At 40.7% G+C, this 18,484-nt stretch overlaps 1 protein-coding gene across 4 annotated transcripts in view; it reads right to left on the minus strand.

Moving 5' to 3' along the window:
* The window catches only part of RFX3 (regulatory factor X3), a 212,487-nt gene that overhangs the window by 86,026 nt on the left and 107,977 nt on the right, over nt 1-18,484 (minus strand). For all 4 annotated transcript variants that reach the window (XM_074994847.1, XM_074994843.1, XM_074994846.1 and 1 more), the window contains one exon: nt 16,473-16,597. In XM_074994847.1, coding sequence (XP_074850948.1) covers nt 16,473-16,589 — 117 coding nt within the window. In that variant the 5' untranslated portion in view covers nt 16,590-16,597. The remainder of the gene's footprint in view (nt 1-16,472; nt 16,598-18,484) is intronic.

An 18,484-nucleotide genomic window follows, 5' to 3' on the forward strand; every position in this document is an offset into this window, starting at 1 on the left:
GATAAGATGCATCAGGGTGCATCACTTTTTTGGGAATGCTATGAAACTGTTATAATTGTATTAAAACCCATAGCATAGATAAGGCTTTTCTCTTGACTACTGACAGCAGTTTCCCTACTTAAACTCACCTTTGTGCACTGCTGCCCCAGGTTCCACCTACTTCAGAAGACTCAAAACACAATCCCACCTTATGTTTGGACTCAAAGTCAAAAAGTAATGTTGCATAAATTTATGAATTGAACTTCAGGTAACAACCTTACCAGTCTCAGTGACAGAAATATTTCTAAGATATGCTGTTGTCAGGCAGCCTTGGACCTCGTAAAATATGCCTTAAGGCCTCCCAACACTCCAATTCCTCTCTAGCATCTTTCTCATTTCGTTCTGTGAATCATCAGCAAGGACTCAAGACTTTCTCAATTAGAATATCTTTATCATCCTGACTACCTCTCCAAAATTCTGACTATAAAACATTTTTTCCTCTTTTCACACACTAACTTATTCCTGTAGAAAAGAGATGCTATGACAGATTTATCGAAACTCTGTCCTGTATTGATGTTTAAGCCTAGATTTTGAAAACAACTCCACACTTTAAAACTGCTGCTAAAGTTAGACAGAAAAATGGAGAGGTTTTTAACACGAAATGGGGCTTACTACCAAGAGTTTTGTGAAATATCTCTTTTGTGAACCATTTATACAAAGACAGTACTGCTCTTTCACAGCTTGTTCTTTTGGAAAGAGTACCTGGTTAATTATTTTTCAAGAAATTTTAATCAAGTGGTGAAGATGATTTCTTACCAGTTCAACAACGCAAGGCTGAACAGATTTCCTATCCAACTATTCCTTGACCTTACAAAAAGGAAATTCAGTAAAGAAGTGAAATCACAAGATCACTATTTAATCCAGAAAGCTCTTCTCATTATTTTACTTCAAAGCAGATTTTGTATATGAAAAGAAATAATAGAAATTGCCACCTCACACAAAGGTCTCTACTGAAGAGAAATTAAACCTACTTGTGATTTTATCCTCCTTGAGTTCATGTGCCCTCTATCTTAGACTAAACTGTAAACCCAAATAATAATTGTTCTACAAGTGTTGATGCACTCTGATCCAAAGCCCACTGAAGTCTACAAGAGTAATTTCAACAAGCTATAGGTCACAGTTCAGAAAGCTTAATTTTCAACCTTCAAACATGCCAATTTGTTTCATAAGCCACCAAAATTTGCAAAAACTCATTAAAATGTGGTATTCTGTTGTGTCTCAAATGATAAATAACAGAAGATTATAATAGTTTTCAAATCAACAATTGGTTTTTAACGATTTTTTTTCCTCCCTAGGTGAATCAAATAAAGAAGTTCTGCAATCTGAGATTTAAGAGAAACAAATTCCATAGTTTCATCCATATTTTAAATTTTAAAAATGTAGAATGATACATAGGACTTTTTAAAAAAAATAATACATTCTTGAACTCCTATATCTTGTTTATTAATTTAATAAGCTGAAGCCTAAAAAACTTTGCAGTTGTGTAATACTCCACACCACACTGTCACCTTGCCAGACAATATGCTTCAGAGTAAAGGTGGGAGGATGAGTGTTGACTTATGGAAAAACAAAACAAAAACACCAAATCCTGTTAGAAATTAAAAATGTTGTGACTAGAAGGTTCCATGGCAGCAGGAAATGACAGCTGAGTGACATCCTGAGTCTGAAAAAGAGTTCTTTCGTAGTTGCGAACTCATTATGAAGCCTTCAGAAAATAAAAAGTTATTCTTGGGTGAACATTAGAGACTTTAAGTTACAGGTTGAATCTCTCTAATCGGGAACTTTCTTATCTGGCAAACTCCGTAATCCTGCATGATTTTAGTCAACCGGCTCACTCTCTGGATCATCACTTTGGCATGGTGAGCAGGCTTGTGTGTTCCAATGAACCCAAGAGCGATGCTGTAGGGAGTCTCATACTCCCAGAAGGGTCACCCATGGTGGCAAGGTTGATGGGGCTCGTCCAGCCAAAAAACAATCCTAAAAGTCCTCAATGGCAGAACAGGTGAAGGATGGCAAGGGTAATGCTACAATGGCTGTGAAGACAGATGAAGGTTGCAGCAGACAGGAGACTTCCAGGCATCGTGGATCCCACGCCACTGGACCTGAACCTACTATACGTCAAGAACCATGTGGTGGCTGCAGTACAACAGTCTCCCCATGTGAAAAGAAGTCATGCACTAGTGTCTTCCTCAGCGTACTACTCTCCTAAAGTCCCACAGCAACTGGCGAATGGTAACGGGAGTAGGGCTGTGAAATCTGGAAGCTTTAGTCATGGACCAGCATGTAGATGGTGGATGTATGTATCAGACTTTCCATTTTGAGGATGGAGGTGGTAGACTGGTATGGCTGCTGCATCCACGACTGAGCAGCCCTCTTTAATCCCCTCTGCTCACCCAGCATGGGGAGATGGCTAGAAATGGTGCCCTAAACACAGTCCACCTCAAACACCCACCCCACCCCCACAACTGGATAACTATGTTCAGTGGGTGTCGAAATCGAACAGTAAACTTTGGAACATGAAATACTCAGACTCCAGTGGACAACCCTGACAGTGGGTGACCCAAAAGATGCACAGCAATTATCATCCACAAGCTGTGACAATTCAACATTGATATAGCTGCCCTAACAGAAAGACACAGACCAGAAAGAGGACAGCTAACAGAAGGCGGCAGAGAGTACACATTTTTCTGGAAAGGAACCCTCAAGGACGAAAAACATATTCATGGAGTAGGATTTGCCATCAAAAACAAAATGGTAAAGATCCTATCTGAAGTCTCTTTTGGCATCAATGAGAGTCTCGTGACTCTCCACTTAAAGCTTAAGAGAAACCAACAGGCAACTGTCATCAGTGCTTATGCACCAACTCTAGATGCCGAAGATAACGTGAAGGAGAAGTTCTATGCCCAATTGGACACAGTCCTGAAAGACATCCCCAAAGAAGACAAGATTATTCTCTTGGGGGATTTCAATGCCAGGGTCAGAAGAGATGCAGCCCTCTGGCAGAATACCACTGGGAAAGAAGGAAGTGGCAACAGCAACTCTAATGGAGTGCTCCTCCTTACAAAACGTGCAGAACATGAACTCATCCTTATGAATACCCTCTTCTGCCAGAAAAACAAATTTATGACCTCACAGACTACACCATCGTCCATACTCAGGAACAGCGTGATGTCCTTCTCACACATACGAGGTATAGTACTGATGACTGCTGGACTGATCACCACCTTAATTCAATCCACAATGGCAATTAGGATTGTCATTGAAGTCAGAGGAAACAGATCTGACAAAAGATCAACGCATAAGGCTTGAAGGACCTCACCAGACAAAGCAACTTTCAAAACAGTGCTCCAAAGGAAGTTGATGACAGTACACCCTGAAGATGTGGACAAACACTAGTGTCAATGGAAAAATGCCATCACTGAAGTTTGTGGAGAAACCAGGAAGCATCAGGACTGGCTTGATGAGAACAAGGTGGAAATTGAAAGACTGAGTCAAAAAGGAAAGCCTTTAAGGCCTGGCAAAGTAACATGAACAGCACAATGAAGAGAAAAACACATGCCAAGGCCAAGGCAGAAGTCCAGCATACAAGGACTCTGAAAAACCAGTGGTGGACTGAGAAGATGCAAGAACTCCAATGCCTCACAGACAATGATGCAAGAGGTTTCTTCCATGTTACTAAAGCTGTTTATGTACCAAGAAAACATGGAATTGATCACCTCGATCAAAGGATGGTACCCAACTCTTGAAAGACAATGAAGCCATTGCTTCTCACTGGAGGGAACACTATGATGAGCTCTTGAATCATCCCTCCACTTTGGTCCTAGAATCCCTTGACCAAATCCTTCAGCAACTGCCTAGGGACAATCTTGCAACAATTTCTACTCTGAGTGAAGGCCAAGCTGCCATCAAAGCGATGTAGTGCAACAAGGAAACTGGACTAGATGGAATCCCTACCAAGTCTTCAAAGAAGGCTAGCCAGAGCTCCACAAACAACTCCACCTCCTGATTCTCAAAATCTGGGATAGGGAGCAGATACTGCAAGATTTCAGAGACAAACTGATCGTCAGTCTCTTCAAGAAGGGCAATAAGTTGGACTGTGGAAACTATCGTGGCATCTCCCTCCTGGTAATGGCATGGAAACGCTTAGCTCAAATCCTTGCAAACTGACTCCTGCCACTCTCAGACGTCATTCTCCCAGAATCCCACTGTAGCTTCCGACCATTCCGAAAAACGGCGGACATGATCTTCACCACCCAGCAACTGCAAGAAAAACATGTGAACAAAACCAAGCCTCATGCATGAGTTTCATGCACCTTTCCAAAGCATGTAACTTAGTCAATTGCTGCGCCCTGTGGACCATCCTCTTAAAGACTGACCGCCCCCAAAAGCTCATTAGCATCTCAAGGCTGCTTCACAACAACATGTCTGACACTGTATTTAGCAACAATAAATCCCAAAGCAACCCATTTGAGGTAAAAAAGGGAGTCAAACAAGGCTATGCCATTGCCCCATCACTGTTCTGCATCTTCATTGCCATGACCCTTCACCTCATTGATATGAAGCTTCGAAATGGGATGAAGATTGTCTACAGAATGAATGGGAAGCTTTTCAATCTCAGGAGACTGAAAGCTAAAAGCAAGACCTCCACGACCTTGATCATGGAGCTCCAGTATATGGATGACAACATGGTTGCCACTCTTTCTCCGGCAGCCCTTCAGACCATTTTAAGTGCCTTCACTGAAGCGTACGTGACTGTTGGCCTCACACTGAACATTAAAAAGACCAAGGTGCACCACCAACCCTCGATGATGGGAAAATTTCATGTACCTTCTACTGAAGTCAATGAAGAACTGCTGGAAAATGTGGAGCACTTCCCATACCTTGGAAGTCATCTTTTCACTAAAGTCGACATTGATGTGGAAATCCAGCATCATCTGAACTATGCAAGCTCTGCTTTTGCCTGCCTGAGACAAAGGATCTTCGAGAACTGGGACATCTAAATGAATTGGGAATAAGGGAATTTCGAAATATTGGGTTTATTTCAAAGCACCTGTGTCTACATGGCCAGTTTGTGTTTCAAAAGCAGCACTTTAGAAGTGCGACTGGCCACCATTATGCTAATGAGGCACTGAATATTCATAACAGCATCTCGTTAACCATTTCCAATCCACGTCATTTAAATACCCCTTCCGAAAGGGAGGGGTAATGTAAACACAGCCATACAGTTACAATGTGGACACAGCAGGATTTTCACTACACCCTGTATCTGCATATATTCTATATGCTGCCACTGTGCCCTTTACCTACATATATCCCATATACTGCCACCAGTGAGGTATAGTGAGGACATAGCGGTAGCCTGATTAGGATACATATGCCTATTCAGGGATGGAAGGTGAAGAAGAGCAGATATCTCAAAGACATAAGGGCCCAATTCAACAAGGACAATTTGGCTATGAGGAAAATCTCATCACCATTTTCAGTGATGAGCACTACAAAGTTCTTATTTTCTTTCCCTTCCTTTTCTGTTGTGTGTGACTATTTTCTGAGAACTTTTATTTAAGTGCTCAACAGAAAATTAAAAGTGTCGTCAGCTTGCTTCTGGAGTGGAAAAGACTGTGGCAGAAAGCAGGGTGGGGGTGACAGAACAGGACTCAGAAAAAGAGTCTGTCACCACCAAAGATCCTTTAAATCCCAAACTGTCTGACTGATCTCCAGCCTGTGTGACATTGTAACAACCACCAACTAACTAGTGAAGCTTAGGTTATCTAAGATACTGAAATGTCTATGACATTCCGATAGTGTTCAAGAACTACAGCAGGTATTATTAGGTTTGGGAAAAGCATAGTCAGGGGAAATGGTGGAAGTGCTTTGCCAAAAGCCAGAAAATAAACTGACTGGCAATGGAAGCAAATCAATACATATTTTTACTCTTCTCGTGAAGTTGTTTCTAGCCTGTAGTAACTGGAAGAGGAGAAGAAGAAAGAAATCAGCATGACCCAAATGGAATGACAGGCAGAACAAATGCTTATTTTAATGTAGCTTCTTAGTGATTACTTTTATTATTATTTGCAGAAGAAAAGAATACAAAACAAATTACATGCTTGGATAAAATATGATGCCCGAGAGGAACAAATGGAGAACTAATTTATACAGTATGTGGATGCATATGTTTGTCAACAAAAACAAATATAAATATTCAATTCAAAAATAGAAACCATTTTGAAATATAAAAAGAACTAAGAAGGCAACAGTACAAATAAAGTAGGATTTATAAACAGCTTAAAATATAAACTGCCATGCCTATAAATAATTCTGGATGTGCATTTTTTTCATTCTCAGATTTCAGAATCATTCTTAGTGCCTTTATTAGTCTGGATTGCTTTTGATAAGCATCACAAAAAGAGCACAAACTATAATATTCTTTGGCCATACTCACTCATATAAATGACTGATAATCCATTCATGATTGTTTTGCATATTCTACGCATGCCTTTTTATTAGGTCCCAATTTTGCTTAGTAAAAATGTGCTTCTCTGTCTCAATGATACATCCTCGCAATCCTTTCTGCAAGCTCTGGGATGGATGTGAAAATTTGTTTGAATTTTGGTGGACAGATGTTTTTTGCTAGATAGGTTACATGATCTCTTTTAACTCATTTTCTCAAATTGCTTGAGCAGTATGAGGCACAAAGTGTAAACTAAGTGGGGGCTAGTGCCAACCCCTTCTATGTTTTCTTCCCTTACACTTAAGACCATCAAATAAAATGGGGAGGGATAAGAATGGAAAATGGATATGTTTGAGGAAACCTGGAATTAAGCAAGTCCCTTAGCATACTATACTTGGCTTGATGACAAGTATCAGAGGGGTAGCCATGTTATTTCATATCCACAAAAAACAATGAGGAGACTTGTGACATCCAAAAGACTAACAGATTTATTTGGTAGGGTAACCATCCATACCATATTGGGCGGGACAGTCCCATATTTGGGACGCCAAAAAGGCATCCTGACTTTTTTTAAAAAGGGACAAACTGTCCAGTATTTGGGCTGTTCCCCTCCCCCTCCCCCCACCAGCACTTCCCTGAGCCTCAGGGAAGCAAGAAGAGCATGGGCAGCTGCTGCTTGCCTGGGGCTCGGGGTGTACCAGGGACCTCTGCTTCCCCAGGTTCCCAGGGATCACCAATAGCTGCTGCTTCCCCAGGGCTCATGGGGAGCGCCAGGGGCTGCTGCTTTCCTGGGGAGCACCAGCAGCTGCTGCCTCCTTCCTGGCTCCCCGGGGCTTGGAGGATCCCCCGCCCCGCATATCTCCCTGTCCTGTATTTCGGACAGGGAGATATGGTCACCCTATTATTTGGGCATAAACTTTTGTGGGCAAAAGCCCACTTTGCCAGATGCACCAGGTGCCACAGGACTCATTTTAGCTTACTACTGTGGCAGTTAGCTACCCTCTCCTTTTTAGCCTTATTTCTGCTATTATGCAAAAATAATTTTGCCGCGCACTGCAGCACACATAGTTGCTGGATTCAGATCTTATGTCCTCCCTGTTCTACTCATCATTTTTATCTTGCACTTATACATACAAAACTTCGCAACTGTACTGTGCAGGAACAAGCTCTCTCTCTCTCTCTAAATCAGTGGTTCCCAAACTTTTTGTTATCACACCCACCCCTTTGATTTTTGAGAAACCCTCACGCACCCACACCTCTTTTTTACCATGGGCCAGCGACCCCAGCTGCCTGTGAGTCACCTGCCTGAGCCCCGCCCCTCCCCCAAAGCCAGGAACTGCCAGCCCCTCATCTAACCCCATCCTCTTCCTCCTCCCCAACCCACACTGTCATGACTCCTTCCCCACTCTAGCAAGATAAATGCAGAAGTGGGGGCCAGCAGAAGTACCTCCAAAACCTTATCTACCAGGTCTTGGTATAACCTTCCCCCCAAAAAATCCTAAAAAACTTAGATTTTGGGGATAAAATTTGCTGCCACCACCCAAGTAATAATAAGGAAACCAGGGAGAGACTACTTGGGAAATCTCAGCCCCAAAAATAAAAACCAGGACACAAACATTAACCAATACCAGGTTAATAAAAAGAAAAAGAAATAACTTTTATTATTACAACAATATTTGTGTTGCAAGCCTCATGACTAGATGGAACACTTACTCACCCTTGCAGGAAGCAGCTAGCTCCACATGCACCTTCACCAGCTGCCTGCTTTATATAGCGGCTGCGCACTGGGTTGCCCACGTGAAATGGCAGGGGCTGACAGCTGGAAGAAAGGGCTGGCTTTTTCTTTGGATATGGAGAATAACTGGGGGGCGTCGGGGGAGCCTGGGTTGCCTTGTCATCTTACTAACCTAGATTTATAATGTTTATGCTTAGTTCTAAAGACACCTCTGTGGGTCCTTCATTATTACTGAGCAGTGTCCTTCAAAGACCACAGTATACTGAAATTTATCTCTTCTACAGTATTACTGTAGTTCAAATAAAACAATCTCAACTGCATACTGAAGAACAGATATCAAAACTTAAAATTTATTGCAGCCTTAACACTAGGAAAAGTTTATATGCAAACAGGAAGAAAACAGAATAGGAGGATAGGAACCAGACCGCAAAAAACCCTCAGAAATTTCTAAGAAAACACAACATTCGTAAGTATATAAATATACAATAACACTAAGTTATGCGTAAGTGAAGGTTGTCCTGTATTCAGAGAAATGATCAGACTCTCATAAGTGGTAGATAAAATCTCCTGGGAACCACATCTAAAGAAAAAGAGTTCAGAAGAATTGGCAGGTTTTTTCAGAGAGACATTATTAATGGCACAAGAAAAAAAATATCTTAATGCAAAGAAGATACAGAAAGAATGGTAAAAAACCACCAAGGTTTACCCAGGTGATCTTCAATACCCTGAAACTCAAAACAAAGTAATACACAAAGGGCAAATTAGGTCAAATTGAAAAGAATGAATATAAATGACCAACAAAAGCATGCAGGGGCAAAATTAGAAAGGCCAAGCCACACAACCAGATTAAGCTAGCTATGGACATAAAGGATAACAAGAAAACATTTTATGTATACTTTAGGAGAAAAAAAAATTCAAAGAAAGGGTACGGCCACTACTCAATGAAGAGGGAAATTAAATAGAAGAAAACAAACAGTTCTTCATGAAACGCTCATAAGCAAACTAAAGACGTGTTCTAGATCACATTACTATAAAACAGGTAGACAACTGGCTGGGAGGGGACCCAGCCCCTGCTGCTTGCATCAAGCCTCCCCTTCGGCTAATCCCCTAGGTCACTTTGGACCACACAGGCTAAAATAAAGTATAGAAGAATATCCTGTCCATAGAACAGTTGAGGTAGCTGCTGCAAGGCCCCCTAAAGCATGGGGCTTGGGGCAGCCACCCCAAACCATTCTATGCACACAGTAACTCTGACTGTAAGGGTAGTTAAACTCTGTAAGAGGCTTCCAATGGAGTTTATGGAGTCCCCATAAAAGTAGTTGGTCAAATACCTGTCAGGAATGATCTAGCTTTAATTGGTCCCACCCTCAGTGCTGTACTTGGGGACTTCCCGACGTCCCTTCCAGCCCTAGATTTCCATGATTCTATGAAAAGGCAGCAACTGCCAAAGTGTTAAATGCTTTTTTTGTTTCAGCTTTTGCTATAAATGTAGATCAGATGACTAACATATTGAAGATCAGTATAAATGAGGTAGGATCTAAGGCTAAAATAGGGAAAGAACAAGTTAAGAACTACTTAGGCGATTACTTAGCAGGGCCTGATTAAATACATCCTAAAATACTTAAGGCAATGGCTGAAAAGATGCCTGAGCAATTAGCAATTATCTTAGCAAACTGGAGAATAAGATAGATTCCAGAGAACTGGAAAAGGGCAGATATAATACCTATCTATAAAAAGGGGAATAAGCTCAACCCAGGAAATTATAGGCCAGTCAGCTGAACTTTGATACCCAGAAAGATAAATGAGAAAATAAACACTTTGTAAGATAATGTCATAAGAGGATAAGGTGATTAACAATCAACATGGATCTGTCAAGAACAAATCATGGCAAACCAACCTAATATCCCTTTTTGACAGGATAAGGATTTGTCCATACCACAAATTTTTAGTGCCATGGGGGTGGTGCTGTAAGTCAGGAACCATAAACACAGTTTGTTAGCACTTTGGCAGGCAAAAAACTTGCCCTCCCCCTGCCCTCCCCACACTACTGCTGACAACACACTTTCTACACTATCACTTGGCATGGCAAAGCTTTTGTCATATGGAGGTTTTTTATGTAGCTGCCAATGCCAAAACTTTGTTGCTCAATTGCCAGCGTAGTCAAAGTCAAAGAAGTCTTGCGAAAAGGGGAGATGCATTAGCTGTGATATATCTTAATGACAGAAAGCTTTTTCACAAAACAAAGCAGCAGTCATGTAGCACCTTAAAGAACAACAAAATGATTTATTAGGTGACGAACTTTTGTGGGACAGACCCACTTCTTCAGATCTGGAAATTCTGTTAAAAGTAAACTGGCACAATGAGAATATAACAGAAAGATAGAAAAAAAAAAACCAAATGAAAACTGACAAATCAGCTACATAGCACAGAAGAAAGGGGACCGGGGTAGGGAGAGGGGGAAGATAATTACTTACTGCAAGTGTCTATTAAGTGAGTTGCCTGAGATCACTATGAATATCAAAGGTGGGGAATAGTCCTTGTAATGCGTAAGGTAATTGCTATCGTTACTGATGTGAAACTGCAAAATGTCAAACTTGAGACTAAATTCCGATTCAGATGTCTCCTTTTGTAATCTGGTGTTGAAGTCTCTGTTTTAGAATGCAGGTTTTCAGGTCTTGGATGCTATGGCCTGCTCCACTGAAATGCTCACTGACAGGTTTATGTGTATTCAGATTCCTAATGTCTGATTTATGTCCATTCATTCTTGGGAGAAGTGATTGTCCAGTTTGTCCAATATACATAGCAGAGGGGCACTGCTGGCACATGATAGCATATATAACATTGGTGGAGGTACAGGAATACAAGCCCCTGATAAGGATACCAGTGATATTGTCTCCAGAGTAAATATGTGAACGAAGTTGGCAACAGGGTTTGTGACAAGTTCCAGGATAAGTATTTCTGTGGTGTGGCATGTGGTTGTTAGTGAGAATTTTCCTGAGGTAAGGTGGCTGTCTGTAGGAAAGGACAGGCCTGTCACCCAGGGCTTCTGAAAGTATAGCATCATGTTCTAGTACATGTTGTAGGTTGTCAATCATGTGCTGGAAGGGTTTGAGTTGTGGGCTATAGGTGATAAATGGTGTTCTGTTATTAACCTTCTAGAAGTGGCTGGTTTCTGGGAATTCATCTGGCCCTGCCATCTGGGTATTGTTATCTGTCCCACAAAAACTCATTATCTAATAGATCATTTTGTTAGTCTTTGAAGTGTTACAAGACTGCTTTTTTGTTTTGTAAAGATACAGACTAAAACCACTACCTCTCCGTGACTATTCACCAAGAAAGGCTTTGACAGTCAAAAACTGCTGTAATCTCCTCAGATGTAATTAATGGTCCAGATAAGTCCCACTCATATCAAAATTTCACAATAAACTGTTTCACTTGTAAATATTAAAAATCCAAGATTTCTCCTGGCACTGAGATATACTGGCCTTTGAGAGTAGATGGAGCTGGAAGATCCCATTTCCAGGAAGGTGAAACAAAGACCCAGGAAATGGCTTGAAACCAGAAAGCACACCTGTGAAATTAACAGATGGATTGGTGCGGGAGGACACTGCACCATAGCTTTAAAAGTCTAGGACCAGTAGCACTGTGGTGTAGGGTAGGGAAAGGGTCCCTTCTCTTCCAGCCAATTTAGAGGAGCTCTCTAGAAGAGGGCAGCAAATAAGCCTTCTCATTCTAAACAAGGGAAAAGGTAATAGAAGGAAGCTAGAGTCTGAGCTTCACAAAGAAATGGCTAGCAGCGGTAGCCCTATTAACAGATGCTGCTAGTAGGAAAGCTCTGTGTGGGTGGCAGAAGAGCCAGAAATAATTGTGAACTCTTGGGTTACATTGTTGAATTTAATTTTTGAGTCATTAAGTACTGTGTGGAACTGTTTGATGCCATTAAACCAGCCACAAGTGGAGAATGGTACTAGGCATAAGGAGAACTGTGGAAAGCTGTTATAGGGCACAGGAGTGAGAAACCTGAGGGAGGGCACTGCTGGGGAGCTCTGGCCAGGACCTGGCACTCAGAAACTAGTTGTCCTTCAGCAAGGAGTGCCTGTAACTGGTCTCTTTGGTCTGACGAAAGATTTTTAATTGAACGAGTTAAATTTATTATTGTTTGTGTAACTCTACTGAGTAACTGTGTCTTGATAATTTGCTACTCCAAACTGTAATATGTCTGAGGAAAAACACATTTATTTCTAAGGTTCAGCCATTTACATTTCTTTACCATGCAGACTTCAAACGATTCTCTTTGTTTCATTCATAGTGTCAACTGCTAATCAATTCAGAATAGCCAGCTGGGTATTCTATGCCACTGAAGTGAATATTTCTTGCCCATTCTTTTCCAAGTGGACACAGACAGATTTTGATGGGTATCCTCCCTCTTTGCGGTGCCACCTGGAACTGGGGTACCACTATTCCCTCTGTCCCAATAGCCTGGACTCCCATTCATGCTGATGTGATGAGCTTGAGACTTGCTCCAGATTTCACACTGTCACCAGCACAAACGAAGGGGGACACATCAGCTGTAATAGCATGCCAATAGGCTTTAATTTGGTCACATGCCTCTGTAGGGCTACAGCAGAGCAGGGACAAAGGCTATCTGTAAAATTCTCAGGGAGGGTTCCCAGGTAGGCTCCCCAGTGGGAAATTAACATCTTAAGACCTACTGTTTTCCCTAATGGCCCTTACCAGTCAGCCATCTAGACTTACTGAATTCTGCCTAGTCAGCATTCCCCAGGTGTAAGCATATTTGTAATAGATGAGCAGACAATAGTTATGTTTTACATAAGAACATAAGAATGGCCATACCGGGTGAGACCAAGGTCCATCCAGCCCAGTATCCTGTCTGCCAACAGTGGCCAGTGCCAGGTGCCCCAGAGAAGGAGAACAGAAGACAATGATCAAGTGATTTATCTCCTGCCATCTATCTCCTGCCCTTGTACTGAAGGCTAGGGCACCATACTTTACCCCTGGCTAATAGCCATTTATGGACCTAACCTACAAAATTTATCGAGCTCTTTTTTAAACCCTAATAGAGTCCTGGCCTTCACAGCCTCCTCCGGCAAGGAGTTCCACAGGTTGACTGTGCGCTGTGTGAAGAAAAATTTCCTTTTATTAGTTTTGAACCTACTACCCATCAATTTCATTTGGTGTCCCCTAGTTCTTGTACTATGGGAAAAGGTAGATAATTTTTCTACATTCGCTTTCTCCACACCATTCATAATTTTATATACCTCTATCATATCGCACCTCAATCGCCTCTTTTCCAGACTGAAAAGTCCCAGTCTCTCTAGCCTCTCCCCATATGGGACCCGTTCCAAACCCCTAATCATCTTAGTCGCCCTTTTCTGAACCTTTTCTAATGCCAATATATCTTTTTTGAGGTGAGGAGACCACATCTGCACACAGTACTCAAGATGTGGGCGTACCATAGTTTTATATAGAGGAAGTATGATATCTTTTGTCTTATTATCTATCCCTTTTTTAATAATTCCTAACATCCTATTTGCTTTACTAACTGCCGCTGCACACTGCGTGGATGTCTTCAGAGAACTATCCACTATAACTCCATCTTAAGATACAAAAAATGACACTAGCAAACAAATAGGATAATCATATTCAGTAAATCACATAACTGAATATGTTGTATGAAATACATCATATTAAGCCATAAGAAGTTCATAACAATATCTGTCTGAAGACTACGGACATATAGCATCACACGTGTTTGACATACTGTTCTCAATGTCCCTAGCAAAGTATCATTTATGAACCAGGCCACCCTGTCCTATAAGGTGGCACAAAGGATGTCCATCAGGCTAAGCTATGAGTCCTGCACCTTTTGCAGAGGGATTTGCTGAGACTTAGATATATTCTATTCCTGAAGCTTTGCAAAAGTTTGAAATCATCTGCACAGGAATGTGGAGGAAGCATTACAGCTTCATCTGGTGAAGAAGAGGACTTAAGAGTGGGTAGTGTTGCCTTTCTATCAGCCCACAGATCTTGGGCCTTCCTGACAGAGTAGAGATGAGGACAGTCCTGAGGAACAGCTGGCTCTGTCTCCTGTTGGTCCTTCCTGAGAAACTGTACTCTTACAGTAATGGTCTCCATATGCAGCCCAGGAGCTCCAGAAGTGATACTGAGGTAAGCCATAGGGCAAGAGCAATGAGCCCCAAAAAGTGGTGAAGGGAGAGAGTCTCTTGAGAGGCTTGCATATGTCTGGTCCCTGCTGACACTCTTTTCAGAAGAGGCATCTGAAGGTTGGGGTCTGAATGGGAAGATGGTAGAATCCTGAATGAACATATCCAGGTCAGAAAAAAACATATCTTCCTCTGTACTGAAGGGGAGTTCATCTAGCTGGCACCATGTGTCTGCAAGGCTTCTTTCAGTACCCATAAACATGGGCCAAATCAGAGTCCTTGAATAGTAGCAGAAACAAGAATCTGCTCAGTATTGCGAAGGCACAACACAGGAAAGCTAAGTCCACTATAGCTGAGGAGGGTATAGGGGCATGGAAAAAAAAAAAAAAAAAAACCTTCTGTGTATGTGCCCTAGTAGAGGGGCAGGAAGCAAAGTAGCTGATGGCAATACCAATATATTTGAAGAGATGGAGCGGTTATGCATAGCTGGTTCAGTGCCACTATACTACAATAAGTACCAGATGAATCTATATGCCAAGGGACTTATCAGAGCAGGGAACACTAAAAGTCTTCTTAGTGCAGGAAGCTCAGTATAGGAAGGTCTTGGGGACTCAACTAAACCCATAGTAGAATGAAATGTCTCCTTGCTAACCGATTTTGATGCAGTTTATCCCCTTTCTTTAAGGCTTCTCCAACAGGAGGCTTAGGTCTAATCTTTTTGATGCCTCTCAGCTGCTTTCTGGAGATGCTACCAAAAATCTTTCATCTGAAGTGCATATGCACACCTAAAATGAAGCACCCACAGGCATAATTACTAAAAGAAGAACTAACATCTATAGTGGCCTGCAAACTATACAAACCCACATATTGTTACAGGGCTGCAAAACAGACCAATACAATTTTCTGATGCCTGCATATGCTAAGACACCACATCAGAACAGACAGATAGGAGTCCACTGCAACCACACCTAGATTATTTTGTTCTGTTCTGGACACAATATTAACAGAAAAAAATTGGAATAAGTGGCAAAACTGTTCTATACAACTCATGACAAAGCTAGAGGGGTGAATTTATGATGAAAGATTAAAAGAACCAAATACATACTACAGCTTGGCCAAGCAATAGCTTAGAGGAGGAAGGAGACAGAAAAACACAGCTACCCACAAGTAATGAAAAAGATCTAAACACAAAGGCCACAACTCAGCAAAAGCACTTTGTCACATTCTTAATTTTAATGCTTAAGACCTACCATACTTGGCAAAGCAAGAAAGTACACACCATCATCTTGTTTACTTCAGTGGCCATCACACATAGGTGCTTTGCTGAACAGAGCTGATTTTAAGCACATGCCTAAAGCTTACTATGTGCTTAAGGAATTTTGCTGAAGCAGTATCTTAGAAGGGAAGAGATTCATTTCACATTATACATAAAAATATTGAAATAATTAATGGGATGAAATTAGAAGAATGAAAGTTAATTCTGAGTACCCAAGACAAATTCATTGACAATGAAAAGTATGAAGCATATCAATAATGCCGCCTGGGATTTTAAAACTAAATTGGACAAAGTACTAATAACTGTTTGTTACTGGGAACAAAAGCTCATTAGCAAGAGAGCAGACTATGTGAGCTAAAAGATCCTTTCTATTTCTAATATTTATGACTCTGTTTAAACCCAGTTTTCAGTACAAGATGATAATGCCATCCAGAATTCCAAAAATCACTCATGACTATATTCTGATTTATTTACACGTATAAGGGAAAAAAATTGGACACTATTTTAAATGTAGGATACAACTCTTGCACCCAACGACCTATTCTCCAAAATCAGCTCAATTTACACTATAGATTTTACACATGTTCTGCTGCTGAAACGAATTCTAGGGTGGGGATTTCAGGTCAACGATGTCAACAGTATTTAGCATTCTACTTCGCAACAGAAAGCCTATTCTGATCGAGTGTACCCATTACTCTTCACGGCAGTTGTGAAGGAATCCTGAGGAAAGAGTGAGCAGATGTTCAAAGTAATACTCATTTCACATTTACAAGACTGTCAGCCACCTACCTGCTGCTGGACTGGTACTTGCTGTACTACTTGCGTGGGCACTGCTGCCTGCCCAGCCACAGATGTCTGTAAAGTCACTGTTGAACCTGTGTCCGACACAGTTTCGGACGTCTGCATTGTGGTCTCTAAACAAAAATGAAAATGTACAATAAAGTTTTCCACAAGAACAGTTATCACTTATCCTTACATAACTCTAAAAAGGATAACATTTACCCAAATTCCAATCCGGGATTAGCTAAAAGATTTTTCCTCATACCACCTTATGGCTATGTGCACATTTGTTTTTTCTCCCCTTTAAGTGCTACTGTGTTCTAAAAAATAGTAAATCTGTTTGCCATGAGGACTATTCTTTCAAAAAAAGGCCTGAAGAGCATCTACACACATCTTTCGAAAGAACATGCTCTTCCTGAAATGGCAGTGGAAGAGCACTTTCAAAAGGACTGCTGCATTCTTTCAATTTAATTCTGAAAGAACACTTTTTGTGTGCAGACACTCTGCTGGATACCTCAAAAGAGCCCCTTCTTTCGAAAAATATTTCAAAAGAACTTGCTAGTGTAGATGCAGCCAAAATGTATGGCCAGCTACACAGAAAAAATAAGAGCGTTTCAACCTTTAGATGCCAATGTATCTTTGCCTAGTTTACCTATCAGTTTCCTTTGTAAGAATGCATGGCAATCAAGTTGCAAGTTGTTTTTACACCGTTTTACTGGTGTGAAGTAAAGATATTTTAGAGAAATTAACCCGATTCTTCTCCACTTGTTATAGGATAAATTAGCTGCAACTCCATTCAAGTCACTGGAACTTACTCAGCAAAACTCTTTTGAAAGGAGACTCAACCTGTGTATCTTTACATCATGGTTAAATTTAGACATCTGAAGCTATTGATATAGCGAATGATATAATTAGTCCAAAAATATACTTATGAATGCCATTTTTATTTAGCCAGTATTAAATACGCTTTCTTATAAAGTCTCCAATAACTACTACACTGAACTTAATACTTCAAACATTTCATTAATGCTAGAGAACTATAAGTCATTCCTATAAAAAGGCATTCCTAAATCACAGTATATCCCATATAGTCAGTTTTCGGAATGTACTGACATAATAAGCAAAGTATACTTAAAAAGTTAAACGTGTAAAATATATAATACCAGAAACAATTGTTTATTTGTACCATAAAGTCTGAGTCATCATCTGTAAGTTATTGTTTCCCCTAAAAAAACAGACTCAAACATTCACATACTCAAACATTTAGGCTTCTTCTACTCTCACTTATGCCCCAAGTAATGTTCCTCTAATTTTAACAATTCATATGCAGATTTTTTTTCCATTTCTGTGTGGAGTAAATGTTTTTACGTGCACTGAGGCATGTGAGAGTAAGTGCCACCAAGAGAAACGTAAAACCTAGCTGTGGGTGCTTGGCTAATCAGCTGGATGGCATTTGAATTTCTCCTGAGCAACCACACAAGCACACATTTTACAGTTAACATTGGCTCCAAGTATCCCTATTATTTAATAACTTTAATGAACAGAAATATATCTGACTTATTTGAAGTATATGATGCAGGCAGAATATCAATTAAGAAACAAGTGTGTAGACTTACAAAAGTCTGACGTGAGTCAGTCCTTACTCTGTAGCTAATTTAGGTAATTTCTTAAAGCCATGCATTTCTTGCTTCATATAAGTTATAGCATAAACAGTTTATAGGCAAATGCAAAATTATACATCTGGGAATAAGAAATGCAGGCCATACCTACCAACGCAGGGACTGTATCCAGGAAAGCATTGACTCTAAAAGAATAACTAATATAAAGATTAAAAAAAAATAAAGAATTTAGGGGTCAGAACAGACAAGCATCTTATGAGCTCCAGTACAATACCACGGAAAAAAAGGCTAATGTGATCCTTGGATGTGCAAACAGAGGAGTAGGAGATAGGAAAAGGAAAGTGATTTTACTTCTTCATATAGCACTAGTGATAGCAATATTAAAATACTGCAAACAGTTCT

The sequence above is a fragment of the Carettochelys insculpta genome, chromosome 5 (assembly GCF_033958435.1).
Source record: "Carettochelys insculpta isolate YL-2023 chromosome 5, ASM3395843v1, whole genome shotgun sequence".
Classification (NCBI taxonomy): Eukaryota; Metazoa; Chordata; order Testudines; family Carettochelyidae; genus Carettochelys; species Carettochelys insculpta.